At 39.1% G+C, this 18,837-nt stretch overlaps 1 protein-coding gene across 1 annotated transcript in view; it reads left to right on the forward strand.

Moving 5' to 3' along the window:
* Nucleotides 1-18,837, forward strand: part of RFTN2 (raftlin family member 2) — a 65,381-nt gene that overhangs the window by 21,994 nt on the left and 24,550 nt on the right. The window contains exons 4-6 of the mRNA XM_026002601.2: nt 3,478-3,745; nt 6,903-7,106; nt 17,579-17,700. Of these exons, the coding sequence (XP_025858386.2) occupies nt 3,478-3,745; nt 6,903-7,106; nt 17,579-17,700 (594 nt within the window). The remainder of the gene's footprint in view (nt 1-3,477; nt 3,746-6,902; nt 7,107-17,578; nt 17,701-18,837) is intronic.

The raw sequence follows: 18,837 nt of genomic DNA on the forward strand, positions 1-18,837 counted from the left end.
ATCCCCAACAAATGTGTCCTATGGGAGTTTCTTTTAGAATATATAGTAAATTAATACAAATGCATGAAAGCACTGTCCAGTCTCAAATGGATAGACAGATTCTATGCACAGCAAAATACAAAAGGAAATACCAACAACAGACACTGGAAAAAGATTCAAGCTAACTAATAATTTTTTAAATAAAATAACTCACCAATATTAACTGAGAAATTAAATCAAAGGTATTAGAAGAGCTTTAAGAAAATATTCATATAGGATCCCTGGATGACTCAGTGGTTGAGGGCCTGCCTTCAGCCCAGGGCATGATCCTGGAGTCCCAGGATCGAGTCCCACATCGGGCTCCCTGCATGGAGCCTGCTTCTCGCTCTATGTCTCTGCCTCTCTCTCTCTATGTCTCTCATGAATAAATAAATAAAACTCTTAAAAAAAAGAAAACATTCATATTTTGCAATTGGCATTGTAATGAACTAGAATGGTGTTTCTGAATATCAATCTGGTCATAAAAATCATAAATCCCATTTTATTTTTTCTATTAGCATCTATTCCAAGAAATTAACTGAAAACAGAAAAAGTTGGGGCACCTGGGTGGCTCAGTCAGTTAAGCATCCAACTCTTGATTTCAGTTCGGGTCATGATCTCAGGGCTTGGGATAGAGCCCCAAGTAGGGCTCCACGCTCAGTGGGGACTCTGCTTCTCTTCTTCTCCCTCTCCTTCTGCCTCTCCTGCTGACATGCAAGCTCTCTCTCTCTGTCTTAAATTAAATAAATAAATAAACCTATCTATCTCTCTAAAAAAAAAAAAAAAGGAAGAGTGCCTGGGTGGCTTAATGGGTTGAGTGTCTGCCTTTGGCTTAGGTCCTGGGATCAAGCCCTGTATTGGGCTCATGCCTCAATGGGATGTCTTCTTCCTCTCCCTCTGCCCCTCCACTCATGCTTTCTCTCTCAGAAATAAATTAATTCTTTAAAAAAAGAAAAGGGAAGAAGTCAAGATAGTTTAATGAACTATTTTTAAATCTTTTTTAAAAAATCAAGAAAAATTTTACATTCATAAGTATTCTAAATTTGTAGGATTTTAGGTGAAAGTTTGTTGTTGTCTTTAAGATTTTATTTATTTGTCCGAGAGAAAGAAAAAGAGAGCACAAGCAGGGGGAGAGGCAGGCAGAGGGAGAAGCAGGTTTCCCACTGAGCAAGGAGCCTGATGTGGGACTCAATCATGACTCAAAGATCATGACCTGAGCTGAAGGCAGACGCTTAACCAACTGAGCCACCCAGGCATCCCTGAAAGTTTATTCTTAATTACATTGATATATTTGTAAGGTTTTAGGTTTTATTTAAATGAATAGAGCCAAAAACCTAAGGCATTTCAAATAAGAAACTGTAAAATTTATTCATTACTTCTATTGTTGCCAGGCTTTAAAAGGCCATTTGTGTCAGATTATCTGTAGCTTGTGTATAACAAGTTATAACTGCTAGTGATATTTCCCTTTTAGGTATAAAGTCACCATTCAATAAGGTTTTCAGGAATAGTCTTTGACACTAGATTTTTATAAACAAGCTACACATACTGTTTACTACTACTATTCTAGGAAATTTCAATTTGTTTTTCTGGGAATAAATTCACTCCAAAAAGTTTCTTCTAAAATAAAAATGTAACTACTAATTTAATCTTAATAGATCACCATCAGAGCCCTTGTTTTGCATTTGACTTCCTGGACACAGTTAAAGATCTATTTAAACAGGAAAGTTCTGTTATTTCAGCAATTAGAATAATGGGGTTATTTCATGAAGAAAAAACTTTAGGAAACATTGCACATGAACTATTTGAACATTGCCCCATGTATGAACAAGAGTAATAGATGAATGCCAAATGTTATTTTGGAACAGCTGTCTCACATAAAGAGCTTGTTGTTAAATAGATTTTGTCATTTTAACATATCAATATTTGCTCTATTTTTAAAATTAGGTTTATAAGTGTTTTCCCTAGGATTTTTAAATAAAAATAACATTTACAAAATATCAATCTTCCAATTTAAAAAATGGAAAAAACATTAATACTCGGTTACCACACTTTTACAGATAAAACTTTCTAGTAATGAAAAAAGCCTTCTACACTTTTTCATTCAAATCAACTAATTAGGCCTAGGTAAGAACTGACAATAAATTTACCCATTCCCACATGCAGCGTACCATGCTTCCTTACCACCTCCCTCACCTCTCCCAAGGACTCCTGATATAAAAGACAATTTGTGGTTACTTTTAAGGTTTTGTGCATTGTTACAACCTCCATATGTTCATTTATAGGAGTAAATGATACAGTGTCAGTGTCATCATCTATTCTAGGTCCACACACCCACACCTCTTTCCTGCTCAGAATTCTCCTCATTGCCTGGAGCTGAGTGACCATTGTCCCTTTGAGTGGGCATTGCTCTCTGGTTGTACCCCAGTTGTTTCTGGCCCTTTTCATTTATTTCATTTCTCATCATGAGTGTTTGCACTTGCAATCTCCACCATAAGTCTTTTTTCCTCTCCCAGGTAACATTTAAAACATTTAATTTAGGGGATCCCTGGGTGGCTCAGCAGTTTAGCGCCTGCCTTCAGGCCAGCGCGTGATCCTGGAGACCCGGGATCGAGTCCCACATCGGGCTCCCTGCTTGGAGCCTGCTTCTCCCTCTGCCTGTGTCTCTGCCTCTCTCTCTCTCTCTCTCTGTCTCTCATGAATAAATAAATAAAATCTTAAAAAAAGAAACATTTAATTTAGGGGCACCTGGGTGGTTCAATCAGCTAAGCATCTGCCTTTAGCTCAGGTCATGATCTCAGCAGAGCCTGCTTCTGCTGCTCCCAGTGCTTGTGTGCTCATGCTCTCTCTCTCTCTGTCAAATAAGTAAAATATTTTTTTGAAGATTTTATTTATTTACTCATGAGGGAGAGACAGACAGAGGGAGAAGCAGGCTCCATGCAGGGAGCCCAAGGCGGGACTCAATCCCAGGTCTCCAGAATCAGGCCCTGGGCTGAAGGTGGCATTAAACTGCTGAGCCACTGGGGCTGCCCAAATAAATAAAATCTTAAAACAATTAATGTATCTTCTTTATTAATTAATATGTATTTGGTAATGTCATTTTGAGGATTTCTTGGAATAGTTTTTAATTTTGCTTCAGTGGGAGAGACCATTGTTAACAAATATGCAAAACTCATGTTACAGAATTATTAATTCTTCCCAAATAGTTACTTACCTTTTGAAGAAACACATGATTCGTGTTTTCATAATTTCTGAAGTGTATCAGTTTTGTTCAAAGAAGTCACAATAATAGTTTGACAAGAGTCTTAGGAGTAGTGCTTTATTAGAAGTTACTAATTCGTGTATGAATGAGCCTTCAGTTAGTGGTTAATTTACTTCTTATGGATTTCCTTAACAAGCCTACAGGTTAATTGTTAATCAATGTAAATGAATTTTACATTTTGTTCTACAATCTCTTTTCAGATTAATATAGCTGCTAAGAAAAGAATGAAATTTGTTGGATTCATATCACAGCCTCATCCACCACTTAAATTCTGCAATGGAACCAACCATGATGGAGATACAGAATCAACACTACCTTCAGAGGAAAACTGTAAAAGTTGGAATGAAGGAACATTAAGTGGGCAATCATCTGAGAGTGGAATTGAGGAAGAACCTCATCACGAAAGTGGACAGTGTCAAATGGACCAAGATGGCGGCCCCAGTTACTCTAAATCCAGAAAGGGAGAAGGTAATAGACAAGATGAGTAGAAATAGTACTTTAGTTTAAATTTAGCAAAAATAAGTTTTTGATATTTTTTAGAAATGTGAGGCAAAGTAAGTTTCTAAAGATTATAGATTAGATAAACTAATATAAACTCGTCTTGATTTTTTTAAATTATTACAGCCAGAAATAAGGTAGGGCAGTTTTTCAAACAATTGTCCCTGGCATGGCCATACAATGTCATCCACATAAGGAAATTTTGTTTTGAAAATTGGTTTCCATTTAGTCATTCACCAGCTCCCCTGTAAAATGGAGGCTGTGCGTGTATACAGAAAATGATTATATAAATATAGAAAGCTGTTCTGACTTATGTTTGTTTTTACAAACAGTGTGTGAGAATTTTAGTTTTGGCCTTTCCCATTTCATGGATGGTTTTAGCCTTTGAAGTTAATTGGCTTTCTTTGATCATCAATTAGAATATGAAAATGTACATCATGATGAAACAATTAATATAACAATAGTGCCTGCATTGTAAAATAGCTTTATTTTTTATTTTTTTTTATTTTTTTTTTTGTAAAATAGCTTTAAATGATAGTTTCATTCTACTTTGCCAACTAGCAAGTCTTCCCAAGAAATTGAGACTAATTTTTCACGTATTTTGGCCTGCTCAGTTTTCTGCTATCTTTGCAGGCATGCTCTAAAAAGCACTACTGGAGAAAAAAAGAAAAAAAACACTACTAGAGAAAGTAAAAAACGATGCATATCTTAGAATTGAGAGCTCTAGAGTCAGACTGCCTCAATTTCTTCATAGAAAGGGGGTTGTTGTGAGATGTAGCTAAAAGATAAGACACTTAGTCCTGTGCCTGCCACGAAATAAATTCTGTATTAAGTTAGCTGCTATGGACTGATCCTGTGATCCATGTCAGAGCTGAAGCTGCACACACATACGTCAGCTTTCCAGGCTGTAGTGAGATGTGCTCAACATTCTGAGGATGGCAGAGACTCACTCGACTATGATCAACACAATCTTTTTAACAACGAACCAGGAGCATTTTCTAATTCACCATCTCACCCCTCCTCACCACCACCAGCACCCTCCCACTTTCTCACCAGCTCCCTAGCTAACAACCACCCACTGTTACCCTGCAGTATAAACATTTTAGGAACAAGAGTTGTTGGAACATGGTCAGAGACCTATTTGCTATCTTCCACCCAATGATACCTTTAAATTCCAGCTGGTTCCCATCCTAACTTTGATTAGACCTGGTGTTTATTCTCAGTTCTTTTAAATTCCAAATCCAATATGCTACCTACTTAATTTAATTATCAATCTTTAGATTCCATTTTCTTTTTTAAAGATTTTTTTTTTTTAGAGGAGGGATAGAAGAGCAGAGAGAATCTTAAGCAAGCTCCAGTCCCAGTGCAGAGCCCAACCCAGGGCTTGATCTCACAACCCTAAGATCATGACCTGAGCCGAAATCAAGTCAAATGCATAATCAACTGAGCCACCCAGGTGCCTGTAGACTTCACTTTCTAAATAGCTTAAATCATGTACTTCTTAATAATTTGTGTATGGCAATGGTTCTTAACTTTGTGTGCAGGGGTGAAGTTGGAGGAGGCACACACAAAAGACTTCTTGGAGAATCTGGTGAAATCCATGGAGACTCAATCCAGAAAAATGCACATACGGGCACCTTAGTGGGTCAGTTCCTTGAGCATTCAACTCTTGGTTTCAGCTAAGGTCATGATCTCAGGGTGATGAGACTGAGTCCTGCATCTGGCTTCACACTCAGCATGAAGTCTACCAGAGATTATCTCTCCTCTCCCTCTGCCCCTCCCCACCTTGGCTGTCTCTAAATAAGTAAATAAATAAAATCTTTTTTTAAAATGCACATAACATACATACTCCCAAATACTTTTGCAATACAAGTGCTATTAGACTTCCTAAACACAACTATGGAGGTGGATCCACCAGACTACTCCCCAACTTAAGAATTTGTCAACTTGGGGGATCCCCAGGTGCCTCAGTGGTTTGGCGCCTGCCTTTGGCCCAGGGCGTGGTCCTGGGGTCCCGGGATCGGGTCCCACGTCAGGCTCCCTGCATGGGGCCTGCTTCTCCCTCTGCCTGTGTTTCTGCCTATTTCTCTATGAATAAATGAATATTTTAAAAAAACAGAATTTGTTAACTTGGGATGCCTGGATGGCTCAGTGGTTGAGCTCTGCTTTCAGCTCAGGGCCTGATCCTGGAGTTTGGGGATCAAGTCCCACATTAGGCTCCCTGAGGGCCACCTGCTTCTCCCTCTGCCTATGTCTCTGCCTCTTTCTGTGTATCTCATGAATAAATAAATAAAATCTTAAAAAAAAAAAAAGAATTTACCAACTTATGGAAAACTAGAAGGTAAGACCCAGCAGTTCCATGTTTAAGTATATATATTCTAGAGTCATTCCTACAGGTATATCTAAAGAGACATCAATAATGCTTATAATAACAAAATTTTGGCAACAATGTTTCAACAGAAGCATAATTAAACTGTAATATTATGTAGCAGTTTAACTAAATGAATAAAGTCTAATTGTATTAATCCCACTTAAAGCATAAAAAGATCAATTTATAAGAGCACCTGGGTGGCTCAGTTGATTAAGCATCTCCCTCCAGTTCAGGTTATGATCTCAGGCTCCTGAGATTGAGCCCCACGCCAGGATCCCTGCTCAACAGGGAATCTGTTCCTCCCTCTCCCATTGCTCTTATCCCCCTATACTTGTGCTCTCTCAAATAAATGAATAAATCTTTTTTAAAAATCAATTTATAGATGTATATATATAATATCATACTGCTTTTTAAACTGCAAAACATAACATATATTAATGGATATGTAAGTGTGTATTAAAAGAGTAAAAGCTTGAATAAGAATAATAAAAACCAAATCATTATAGCAGCAATTTCTGGAGAACTGGATTAGGGAAAACTATAAAGTGAGCTTCAACTACATCCATTTCTCATTTCCTGGAAGAAAGTCTGAAGGAAACATGGCACAAGGTTAACATTTAATAAAGCTGAGTGGTGGGTAATTTTATTATTCTCTATGTTTGTCTGTTTACTTGACATACATGAATAACAAAAAATGAGGAATCCTTTCAATAAATGAATAAATAATTTTTCTTCTTTCTGAACACCTATCCCCAGATAACAAGCTATATACAGTATTCAATGTTTTTGATGATGAGTCAACCTGCTGGACCTACCAGGAAGGCATCCTGTCGATGAAAGTAACAAGAAAAGGATCTATCATTAGTACACTTGATGCCGATTGGCTGGAGTTAACGACATTTTATTATAAACAAGGCTTGTCATTAATTGATTCTTTTGTATGCTGGGAAACATCTAAAGGTAAGTTTTATATTATGATATATTGATATCTAAAGAATTTGAGCTCTATCAGAGTTGGTGGAAATGTTTTTGCCTCTCAAGATCTGTGGCTAAAAGGACAGTAGATTCACTAGGAATTAGATTCCAATTATTACACAGCTATATAGCTTTAATTTAAAGTTTTAAAGCAGAAATAGAGTATCAGTTTTTGAACCAAAGATTATCTTTCTTTTATGTAGGTGTGTGTATATATATGTGTGTGTGTATAATTTTTAAAAGATTTTATTTATTCATAGAGACAGAGAAAAAGTGAGAGAGAGAGAGGTAGAGACACATCTATCATGCTTTCCTGCTGCCACTGCTTTTGGCAACCATGAAAGGAAAGAAAAACAGATGACAGAATTTCCACTAGACCCAACTAGCACTAAAGAAGACCTCCCTCTGAGCAACATGCCCTGATGACCCAGATTTTGGACAGTAGGGCACATCTGGTCTGGGCCAGTGACTAAGAAACCCAATTTCATTTCAGTTTGTACAGCATGGGTTGGCATGACCATAGGTGAGAACATCAAGGTATAAGCAGTAAGACCTTTCCATATACATGTGAAACAAAGGCCTTCAAGCTTAGCCTCGTTTAAGGGATGACCTATGATCTGTCTCCCAGCCAAACACAAGTTTGTGAGGGGAGCTCTGAGAACACTAACTAACTGGAGGACCCAATGCCCTCTGGTCCCTTGTGCCCTTCCTATGGCCTTTTTTGCAGAATGTAACTTGACAATAAGCTGAAGGGAACATCTTCCAGCCCTGTCTTTCTGTCACTAGAGCTGCATGCTCCTCCCTATGGCTCAGACTTCACTCCTGAAGGATCTGATGCTCCCAGAAGCTGGGCATAGATTATCACTGTGAATCATAATAAAGATATTGTGATGCTAAATGAAATAAGTAAAAGCTTAACTGTCGTGTGTGGTAAAAATATAATATAATGTTTGCTATTTGGGTTGTAACTCTCAAGAATAGACAAAACACTGATTGACTAGGATTTTCCAAATAAGATGTATTATAACAGCCTGGTTACGGGATCCCTGGGTGGCACAGCGGTTTGGCGCCTGCCTTTGGCCCAGGGCGCGATCCTGGAGACCCGGGATCGAATCCCACGTCAGGCTCCCGGTGCATGGAGCCTGCTTCTCCCTCTGCCTGTGTCTCTGCCTCTCTCTATCTCTCTGTGACTATCATAAATAAATAAAAAAAAATATTAAAAACAATAAAAATAACAGCCTGGTTAGGAGGATTATAATGGCATTTGATTGTTACTATTCAAATGTATACACTATCCCAATTTCAGGCACTACCTACCATGTTCTCTAGTCTACAGCTGACTCTAAAATTTGTATAGAAAAATCATCTTTGGGGGGCACCTGGGTGGCTCAGTTGGTTAAGCATCTGCCTTCGGCTCAGGTCAAGAAGATCCCAGAAAATCCTGAGATAGAGCCCCACATCACCTGGCTGCCTGCTCAGTGGGGAGCCTGCTTCTTACTCTCCCATTCAGCTCCTCCTGCTTGTGCACGCTCTCTCTCTCTCTCTCTCTCTCTTTCTGTCAAATATGTAAATAAAAATTTAAATATAGGGCAGCCTGGGTGGCTCAGTGGTTTAGCGCCACCTTCAGTCCAGGGTGTGATCCCAGAGACCCAGGATGAGTCCTGTGTCCGGCTCCCTGCTTGGAGCCTGCTTCTCCCTCTGCCTGTGTCTCTACCTCTCTCTCTCTCTCTCTCTCTCTCTCTGAATAAATAAATAAAATCTTTTAAAAAATTATATATACACATACACTCACACATGTATACAGACACATAAAAGAAAGATAATCTTTGGTTCAAAAACTGATACTGACTCTATTTCTGCTTCCCCTTTATCTTTCTTTTTTTTCTTTTTTTTTAAAGATTTTATTTATTCATGAGAGACAGAGACCCCGGCAGAGGGAGAAGCAGGCTCCATGCAGGGAGCCTGACGTGGGACTCGATCCCGGGTCTGCAGGATCAGGCCCTGGGTGGAATGTGGCGCTAAACCGCTGAGCCACCCGGGCTGCCCCCCCTTTATCTTTCAACTTCCTCTTTTAATTACAATAGGATATGTAATCATTCATGTCTATCACAAAAACAAACAAAACTTCCAAAAAATTACTTTCTAGGGAAAATGTTTTTAAAAAGAGATTAGTGCTAAAAGAAAAGAAAAATTCATAGTTAGACTTGAAAAGTAAATTAGGAAGGATGAAGGCAATGAAAACCAGGATAATTAACTAACTCAATGAGGTTAGAGGAAAGAATAAGAAAGCTAATAAAATGAAACCTCAATATACCTTATTATCATTAAATCAGACTATCATTCAGTATGGAGGTTCCTCAAAAAGTTAAAAGTAGAACTACTCTATGATCCAACAATTGTACAACAATTATACTAGATATTTACCAAAAGATACAAAAATACTGTTTGAAGGGACACATGGACCCCTGTGTTTATAGCAGCATTATCAACAATAGCCAAACTATGGAAAGAGCCCAAATGTCCATCAACTGATGATGGATAAAAATGTGATATATATATATATATATATATATATATATATATATATATATATATACATAATATTCTGTTGGGTATATATATACATAATATTCTGTTACTCAGCCATCAGAAAGAATGAAATCTTGCCTTTTGCAACAATGTGGTTGGAGCCAGAGTATATCATGCTAAGCAAAATGAGTCAGAGAAAGACAAATGCCATATGATTTCACTCATATTTGGAATTTAAGAAACAAAACATGAACATAAGGGAAGGAGGAACAAAGAGGGGGAGGCAAATCATAAGAGACTTTTTTTTTTTAAGATTTTATCTATTTATTAGAGAGAGAGAGCATGGGGTGGGGCAGGCCAGGCAGAGAGAGAGGAAAAAGCAGGAGCCTGACGCGGGGCTCAGTCTCAGAAACCTGAGATCCTGACCTGAGCAGATGCTTAACTGACTGAGCCACCCAGGTGCTCCATGAGACTCTCAACTACAGCGAATAAATTAAGGGTTGCTGGAGGCGAGGTGGGCAGGGAATAGGCTAAATAGGTGATGGGTATTAAGGAGGGCACATGTTACGATGAGCACTGGGTGTTATATATTATGTGATGAATCACTAAAATTCTACTTCTGAAACCAATACTACACTATATGTTTAACTAACTAGAATTTATTTATTTATTTATTTATTTATTTATTTATTACTAACTAACTAGAATTTAAAACTTTTTAAAAATTGAAAAAAGAAAATCAGCTTATCATTAAGTCAGAGATACCTCAACTAACAGAACTAAAGACTTTGGATAATTATCTAAAATTACCAAGAATCATGGTCCAATAGGTTCTTTTAACTAGAAACCAAGAATAAAGATCTAGCCCATTGGAACACCCAGAAATATGGCCTATAACACACAGCCCATAGCAAGTGCTCAATAGATATTCCTTAGTGTTTTTGGTTATTAGAAACTTCTTCCAAGTTGGCCTTTTATGGAAAAAGCAAAATCCAATAAGAAGAACATGGACTTTAGGATCAGATAAACCAGGTCTTAAATCCTATGTCCTCTACTTATTAACTGAGTGATCTAGAGAAGTTAGGGAACTTATTGAGCCACATTTTCCTAAAAGGACGAATAAAACTATTCCCTACTTTACTGCTGTGAACATTTAGTAAGATACAGTACGTACAAAATGACTCCACAGTGCCTCGCCCACTGCCAGAGTTTAGTTTCTGCTGTTAGTTTTCTTCCCTGTGGCTTGCTGTGTACAGTCACAGTACTTTCCGTATGGATCACCTACTTAGGGGTCAGTTTATGTTTCATGTCTTTCTCTCTCTCTTTCTCCTTCTCTTCCTTCCAAAAAGTCTAAGTTGGAGCCATTTCAAATTTTGGTTTGTGACTAACTGCTGAAGGAAAAACGAAAAATACTCTTTTCAAAATCTCTTTCAGACATCCCCTGCCTTGGGCCTTGCCTGGTGAAAATAAAATTAGCCCCAGCAGTTGCCAGCCAGAGGCTCTGTAGGGCTTTTGTTCCCAAAGCCTCAGAAGCTATTTAGAGAGCCCAGGGGAGAATCTCTCCCTCTTAGCAGCTCTGGAATGTCTCATTAGACATTTTACATTGAGGGCCATGCCAAGCCCCTAATGAGCCACCACGGTCTGTGGGGTCTGGCAACTGGGTGTGTCACTCAGGACTTCCCTACGAGTACACAGGGAAGCTGCAGAGGGGAAATTGTGACCCATGCCTGTGTCACTGTGAGAAGCAAGTCAGAGGAAGCAGGGCTGAATTGGTTGCTTTGTTCTGGGTTATTTGATGCCTGACAGCTAAAGCACATGGAGGACAATGCGTATTTTGTTTTGTCTTGCTTCCATCCTCTTCCAAAATATTGTCAGAAGTCAGCCTATCACAAGGAAAAGAAGTACAAAACCAGACATTGCACAGACAATGTCTTTACCCCACAAATCTCATTTTATAAAGTATCTTCCTCTAGAAACAGGGAGAGGGAAAACAAAACGTTTTAAAAAGTTTTCTCCTTAGCTGGGGTCACAATGGAGAGGTTGTAAGGTCTGTGAAATTCTTCCTCAGTGCCCTTTCCCACGCACTCTCAAAGCCTGTTCCGCTTCAAAAAAGCCCCACACGAGAGGCACCCAGCAGTCCTCTCGCTGTTCTTGCAGCCTGAGGGTTCCCACTGCAGTGGCCTCCTGTATCTGACCTCCTCCAGCATCCCTGGGCCCTCACCAAACTGGTCCTCTGCTGGAATCACTGCATATGCACAAGGGGCTTGCACTGTAGGGTTAAAACCTCCAAATGGTCCCAGGAGAGTCTACAACAGATTTCCCCAGTTGAGCCAACAAAGACAAAACACTTTATTTTACCAGAATGTGTAGAGGCCCAGTAGGCTGAGATGAGCAGCTTTGCCAGCTGGTATAAAACACACACACGCACACACACCACCATGAGTTCCCAATACTTTATTAGCCTATAAATGCCCCTATCATTGCCAGAGAATAGTCTCTTCCCACCTTTAGTGCACCCACATCTTAAGGCTACATTTTGATTTTTTATGAATTATCAGACTTAAATTCATTTTGATCTCTTCACCCCTATAAAAATGCTTGTGTGCAGCTAGCAGGCAAACTATCAGAATGAGGACTGTATTAATTCACTTCACTCATATATGTATATGCCAGGCCCTATGCCAGGCACTGGGCTTACACTGATAAGCAAAATGGACGTCTTCCCCACTCTCAAAACGTTGGCCATGTGGCATAAAGCAGTCAGGCAGCAATGGGTATGGAAACATATGTCTAATTTCAAAATTAAGAGAAGTTTTGTGACATTACCCAACATGATATCGTAAGGAGGGGCAGGACGTCCCACCCGATGAGGCACCAATCACACTGAGACTGGGAAGCCAGCATTCAGGAGCCAGTGGTAGACCATTCTAGGCAAAGGAAACACCCCCAGATGTTCAAAAACCCTAGGGCCAGAAAGAGGAACAGGGAAAAGGCCTGTGTCACTAGAGCAGGGTAGGAAGAGAGAATAACTCCAGACAAGGTGGAAGAGGTAAGCAGCAGCTGGACTTAAAATAATGCAACAAGAGCTAGCTAGGGGCACCTGGGTGGCTCACTCCGTTGGGTGTCTGCCTTCGGCTCAGGTCATGATCCCGGGGCCCCAGGATCAGGTCCCACATCGGGCTCCCTGCTCAGTGGGGAGCCTGTTTCTCCCTCTCCCTGCTACTCCCCCTGCTTGTGCTGTCTATATCTGTCAAATAAATAAAATATTTTTTTAAAAAGGACCTAACTAATATGTATTTGTACTTACTATATACCAGCACTGTTCTCAGCACTTTACATTTATGACTCATTTACTCCCCACAGCAACCCTATGAGTTGGTATGATAATGATCTTCCTTTTACAGATGAGGAAGCTGAAGTACCGAAATATTTTAAAATGTACCCATGCTCATGCAACTAGAAAGTTTTGTGGCAGGAGGGCACCTAGGTGGTGTGTGTGGTCTTAACCAATTTGCCATCCTGCCAGGATTGATTTTTTTTTTTTTTTTTTTGCCATCCCACCAGGTCTTGTTTTGTTTTGTTTTAGATTTTATTTATTTATTCATGAGAGACATAAAAAGAGCAGAGACACAGACAGAGGGAGAAGCAGGCTCCCGGTGGGGAGCCTGATGTGGGACTTGATCCCAGGACCCCAGGATCACGCCCTGAGCTGAAGACAGATGCTCAACCACTGAGCCATCCAGGTGTCCCATCCTACCAGGATTTTTATTCCAAATCAGTCATTGAAGATTTAAGAGGGAGTTATGACCTGATTTGCATTTTTCAAAGAACCTCTTTGGCTTCATTTTGGAGAGTGGATGAGAGAGGGCAAGAATGGAAAGGCAGGTGCTATTAAGAGGCCATTGCATTGGTCCATAGAGAGAGGATTGTAGAGACAGAGAAAAATAAACAGGCTGAGATTTGTTTTGAAGAAAGAATGTTTATGAATGATCTTCAACTGAGAGCTGCTGTATGTGCTCTCCAGTTCTCAGACATGGTCCAAGGCCCATCTCTAGGCAGTATAATGCCAAAAAAAAAAAAAAAAAAAAATTACAAATGGACCAAATATACTAAAACAGAATGTTACCTTTCCTTACATTTACAGAAATGTCAATGTCATATGTAGCTGACATGAATGTGTCAGAGCACATGTCCAGACAAGTAAACCATTCTCTGAGAATCCTTTAAGCTTGTGCTTCTCAAACCAGGGTCCAAGTACCTGGAGGTATTTAGCCTTGTTCTAGGGAGTACAAAGGTTCACAAGATAAACCTCTTCCTAGAATCTCACTCGCTATTACTTAAGATGGGGAGATGGAGAACTGTACTTTTTTACGTAATAAGAATCTATTTGAAAAGAACGCAAAGTTTGCGTGGATTTTAAGATATAACATTAGGCCTCCTTTTTTTTTTAAGATTTTATTTATTCAGAGAGAGAGAGGCAGAGACATAGGCAGAGGGAGAAGCAGGCTCCCTATGAGGAACCTGATGGGGGACTCAATCCCAGAGACCCCGGGATCACAACCTGAGCCAAAGGTTCAACCACTGAGCCACCCAGGTGCCCTAACATTAGACTTTAAAGAAACCCTATTCTTGCCACAAATCACTTCAAACTGTAGTTGGAGACCATCCTTCAAGGATACAGAAATAGGTATACTTTCATTTGCTATTGGTATTTGGCTAAAAAAAATTAAGAAACAGTGTATCAGGCCAATGCCTTATAACTTTTGCATATTATGTGCACATAGAAAATGGTAATATTATAAGGCATACAGGTATAAGAGGATAAAGCTTCTCTGAGCTGCAGGGGGCACCCTATATCTTGGCACTTCTGTGACAGGCTCTCAGCATACCTGTGGGGCAAGGCAGACTGGCTGAGAAGTTCTGGAATTTGTACTGCTAAGAAGTGACTCAGTTCGGGAACAGTTAAGTAATTGTTTAGATTATCACCTCACTCAATTACCTGAAAGGTTTATCACACCAGGCACCCAAACAGTCACCCTCCATTAGACCTTCCCTTCCACCCTGCCTTGCCACCAGTTCTTTCTCCTGTGTAAGTATCCTTCATCAGTGGCTCTGGGGATTGGCATGGGCCCATGGACCAACAATGGACCATTTTACTGATGGTAATTGTTGAAATTTTCCTGAATATTTGTCTATAATAATCTCTAGCCAGAAATCTACTGTCTAATCTTAATCTTGCTAATGCTAACCTTATGCAGATTTAGTAACAAAATTTAGTTTTAATACCAAACATATACTAAATCTTAAAAAAATATGTTTTGATTATCTTCTTTGGGTATTACCTATAACATGACCTGTGAGTATAAATTCCTAAATGTTATTTTTAAATAAGCCTCAATTTGAAAATAAAAATTTTAGGAGGATCCCTGGGTGGCTCAGCAGTTTAGCACCTGTCTTCAGCCCAGGGCCTGATCCTGGGTACCCGGGATAGAGTCCTGCGTTGGGCTTCCGGCATGGAGCCTACTTCTCTCTGTCTCTCTCTCTCTCTCTCTACGTCTATCACAAATAAATAAATAAATCTTTAAAAAAAAGAAAATAAAAATTTTATATGCACAAAAAATATATAAAAATAAATAAAAAATAAAAATAAATAAAAAGAGCCAGGTCGGCCCGGGCTCTGGGAGCTCTAAAGTGAGAAGGAGGAACCTAAATTTATGTCCAGGTAGTAAAGTGCATTAATCTTTTGTGTACAACTGAATAGAACATAAATGTTCAAGATATAGACTCTCTTCATATGTTAGTTATGTGTCAGTAAAGCTAGGAGGAAGGGATGTAGAGGGGGAAAAATGATACAAAACATTTGCAACATCCCAGAAAATCACCTCATGACCCTTCCTAGTCAATATCCTCCCACCCAGAGTAAGCATTATTCTGACACCCATCACCATAGATTGATTTTGCCTGTTTTTGAACTTCACATAGGTTGAAGTATACAGTATATATACTTGAATATACAGTATATATATACTTTTGTGTCTGGCTTCTTTTGCTCAACATAGTATCTGAAATTCATCCATGTTGCTACACAGCTTTTTTATTCTTGTATAATATTGCATTGTATGAGCCTACCACACTTTCATTCTTTTAAGCCAAAAGAAATTTAAAGGGGTGTCTGTGTGGCTCAGTCGGTTAAGCCTCTGCCTTCAGCTCAGGTCTGATCCCAGCCCAGGGTCCTGGGATCAAGTACCACATTGGGCTCCCCACTCAGCAGAGAGTCTGCTCCTCCCTCTCCATCTACCCCTCCCCCCTGCTCACAGTCTCTCTGTCTCATGCTTTCTCTCAAATAAATAAATAAAATCTGGGGGATCCCTGGGTGGCGCAGCGGTTTGGCACCTGTCTTTGGCCCAGGGCGGATCCTGGAGACCCGGGATCGAGTCCCACGTCGGGCTCCCGGTGCATGGAGCCTGCTTCTCCCTCTCCCTCTGCCTGTGTCTCCGCCTCTCTCTCTCTCGCTCTGTGTATCTCTGATGAATAAATAAATAAAATATTTAAAAAAAAAAAATAAAAATAAATAAATAAAATCTTTTTTAAGAAAAGAAATTTAGAAGTATTAGGGCCCAATAGCGAGAATAAGAAAACGTAGAGCCACGAAACTGATGGTTCTCACATTATATAAGGCCAAAGTAAATAAGAGGCAGATTATAACTAACTACATAATTATTACAGTATATAGTTATTTCTAAAATTCATACCCCCATTCTAAAAGAAGGGCTTGGGGCATGCATAGTTTTAAAGATAGTCTTGTGATGCTCTAAACTTACAATCAGAAAGATTTACATCCCCTGGTCACTTTGGTGTGACAATGGATAAGTACATTTAAAGAGGGTAGAATATGTACATATACTGTAATTAGAAAACTAATTCCAACTAGTAAATTAAACTTTACTGGGTTTTTGGGAGCCAGTCTGAACAATGTAAGTGCTTCTTATAGTAAGTTCCCTAACTGCAAATGATGGAAATAATATTCAGGATTTTCTTTTAAAGTTTATAGGCTGTTAATAAAAAATCAAAACTGAGAATTACACTGAAATTATGTTTGTCTTTTTTATCTTTAAACCTAAGAGGTCACTTGAAAACTTCATAAGTTATAATTTAGATAACCATCCAGCCCGGAGACTTTGATACGACACCATGCAGTATAACAAACCAAAATGTTTAACCAGCACATGACCGACCATGGGAAAATTGTCTCCTATTGCAAAATAAGAGACAAAAGAATGTCCATAAAATCAGTTTAGTTTTCACCAGCTGGTTATTGTCAACTATTCAAGAAAATGTCAGAGAGGCCCTCCCTTAAAACTTCCTTCCCAGCAGGAATTCTTTTGACAATGACTTCTGTTTAGTATTTTCCTGTTACCATTCTTTTATTATTTTTTTAAAGCATCATGGAAGAATTGTTTTGTGTTTGTATTTTTTGAAGTAATCTTACCTCACATTCTTTTTAATATCACAACTGTAATTTCAAGGATTAACATTTTTTATGTTTTCTCTCTTAATGGTGTGATTAATATGCATAAACATACAGATTAGAAACCAAAATTTGATTTCAAGGTCAAGATCATTTCCCGATGCTTTTTTGGCTCAGGAAATCCACTTGCTTCTCATTGTACAATATTATTTTATCTTGTTTTTGTTATTGTAGTTTTCATATTTCCAGTGTGATTTTAATTCAGTGAAGTGCAAAACTGTCTTGAACTCCCCCCCCCAAAAAAATAATAACCTTCAAAGAGAAGGAGGAGGATGTTATTGATTCAGGCAATACAAGTGCTTTTCTTTCAGCTTCCTAAAACAGTTATCTAGGGATTTAAATGATCTTAAGAGATACTCAGTATTTGCATCTTTTCTTAATTGTATCCTTTTCCTCACAGGGGACCATTTGCCTAAATCTTTGGAAGGATTCTTTATCTATGAAGAAGAAGGTTCTGGAGTTCCTGGTTCCAGTAGGAAAGGAAATGATGCCATCGTCGTAGAACAATGGACCGTTATTGAGGTAAACTGCAGTTTTCTGACAATTTAGCTTTAATTTTATATTTAGTTTTACATGATAAAGATCTTCATTGCCTAATACATGCAGCATCCTTCCTTCAAACATGTGTTTGTGCAAGATTCACAATTTCATCACAAGTGCAAAAACAGACTTTGTTCAGATTTGTGAAAGGGTGATTTCCTTTACTCAATGTTCAACTTTGTTATAAGATAGCAAAATAATTACCTTTTTCTAAATAGCAGTAGATTCCCAAAGACTTGACATTCTAATCTAATCCTAAGCAAAGTTCCCTGGCACTGAGATTCTCTTTACACATGCCATGACAACTGGCTGAAACTGAAAAAAAACTCAGTCAATAACTACCATTTTATCTCCAAGCAACCAATGTGACTGACTTTTCTTTACCTTGTGAATTGACTTTCAAAGGCAAAAATATCCAAAAGGTGTTCTCTCTCGCCAGGCCAAATATGTACACACAGCATTGTCCTTCCTAATCAGAGATGACATTGCTGCTGATGTTGTGCACTCTGAATTCAGATGTCCCCGAATGGACTGCCCTTGAGGTGTACAGACTGAATTCAGGTATATTGTGTTGTGTGTATGAGGCCCTCACTGACAGGCTCTTCCATGAACACGATTACCTCTCTGGCCTTATAAGGGCATAGAGAGAGGTTTCAAAGAAATCAGAAATCCCACTGAGGGGAAGGAAAGGATTTGGGGAAAGAGGTAAAGCTCCAAGTAAAAATCAATTCCAAATGAGTAAAAAGCAGGGAAATGACTCTGCATCTAAGCCCCATTCACCTTTCACTCCCCCTCCCCCCCTTCACTTCCTACTCTTGTCCTCACTTCCCAATCCCTTGACCTGTGTTTCTATTACTGTGGTCTGTAAACTACTTGGATCCAAATCACAAGGGAGCTTTTTAAAAATGCCGATTTCCAAGCCCCATACCTTAAAGACTGATGTCTATACAAGACCAAGGGAACAAGACAGAAGGAAGACCCAAACTCTGGAGAACCATATGGTAACCTCTCTCTACTCTGATCCCCAGTGTTTCTGCCTTGGTTCAATGGTTAGAAAGCAGCAAGTAGCAGAAAATGAAGCCCAGGAAGTGCAGCTGGTGAAATTGTATTTCATGGAGC

This window comes from Vulpes vulpes, chromosome 16 (genome assembly GCF_048418805.1).
Source record: "Vulpes vulpes isolate BD-2025 chromosome 16, VulVul3, whole genome shotgun sequence".
Classification (NCBI taxonomy): Eukaryota; Metazoa; Chordata; class Mammalia; order Carnivora; family Canidae; genus Vulpes; species Vulpes vulpes.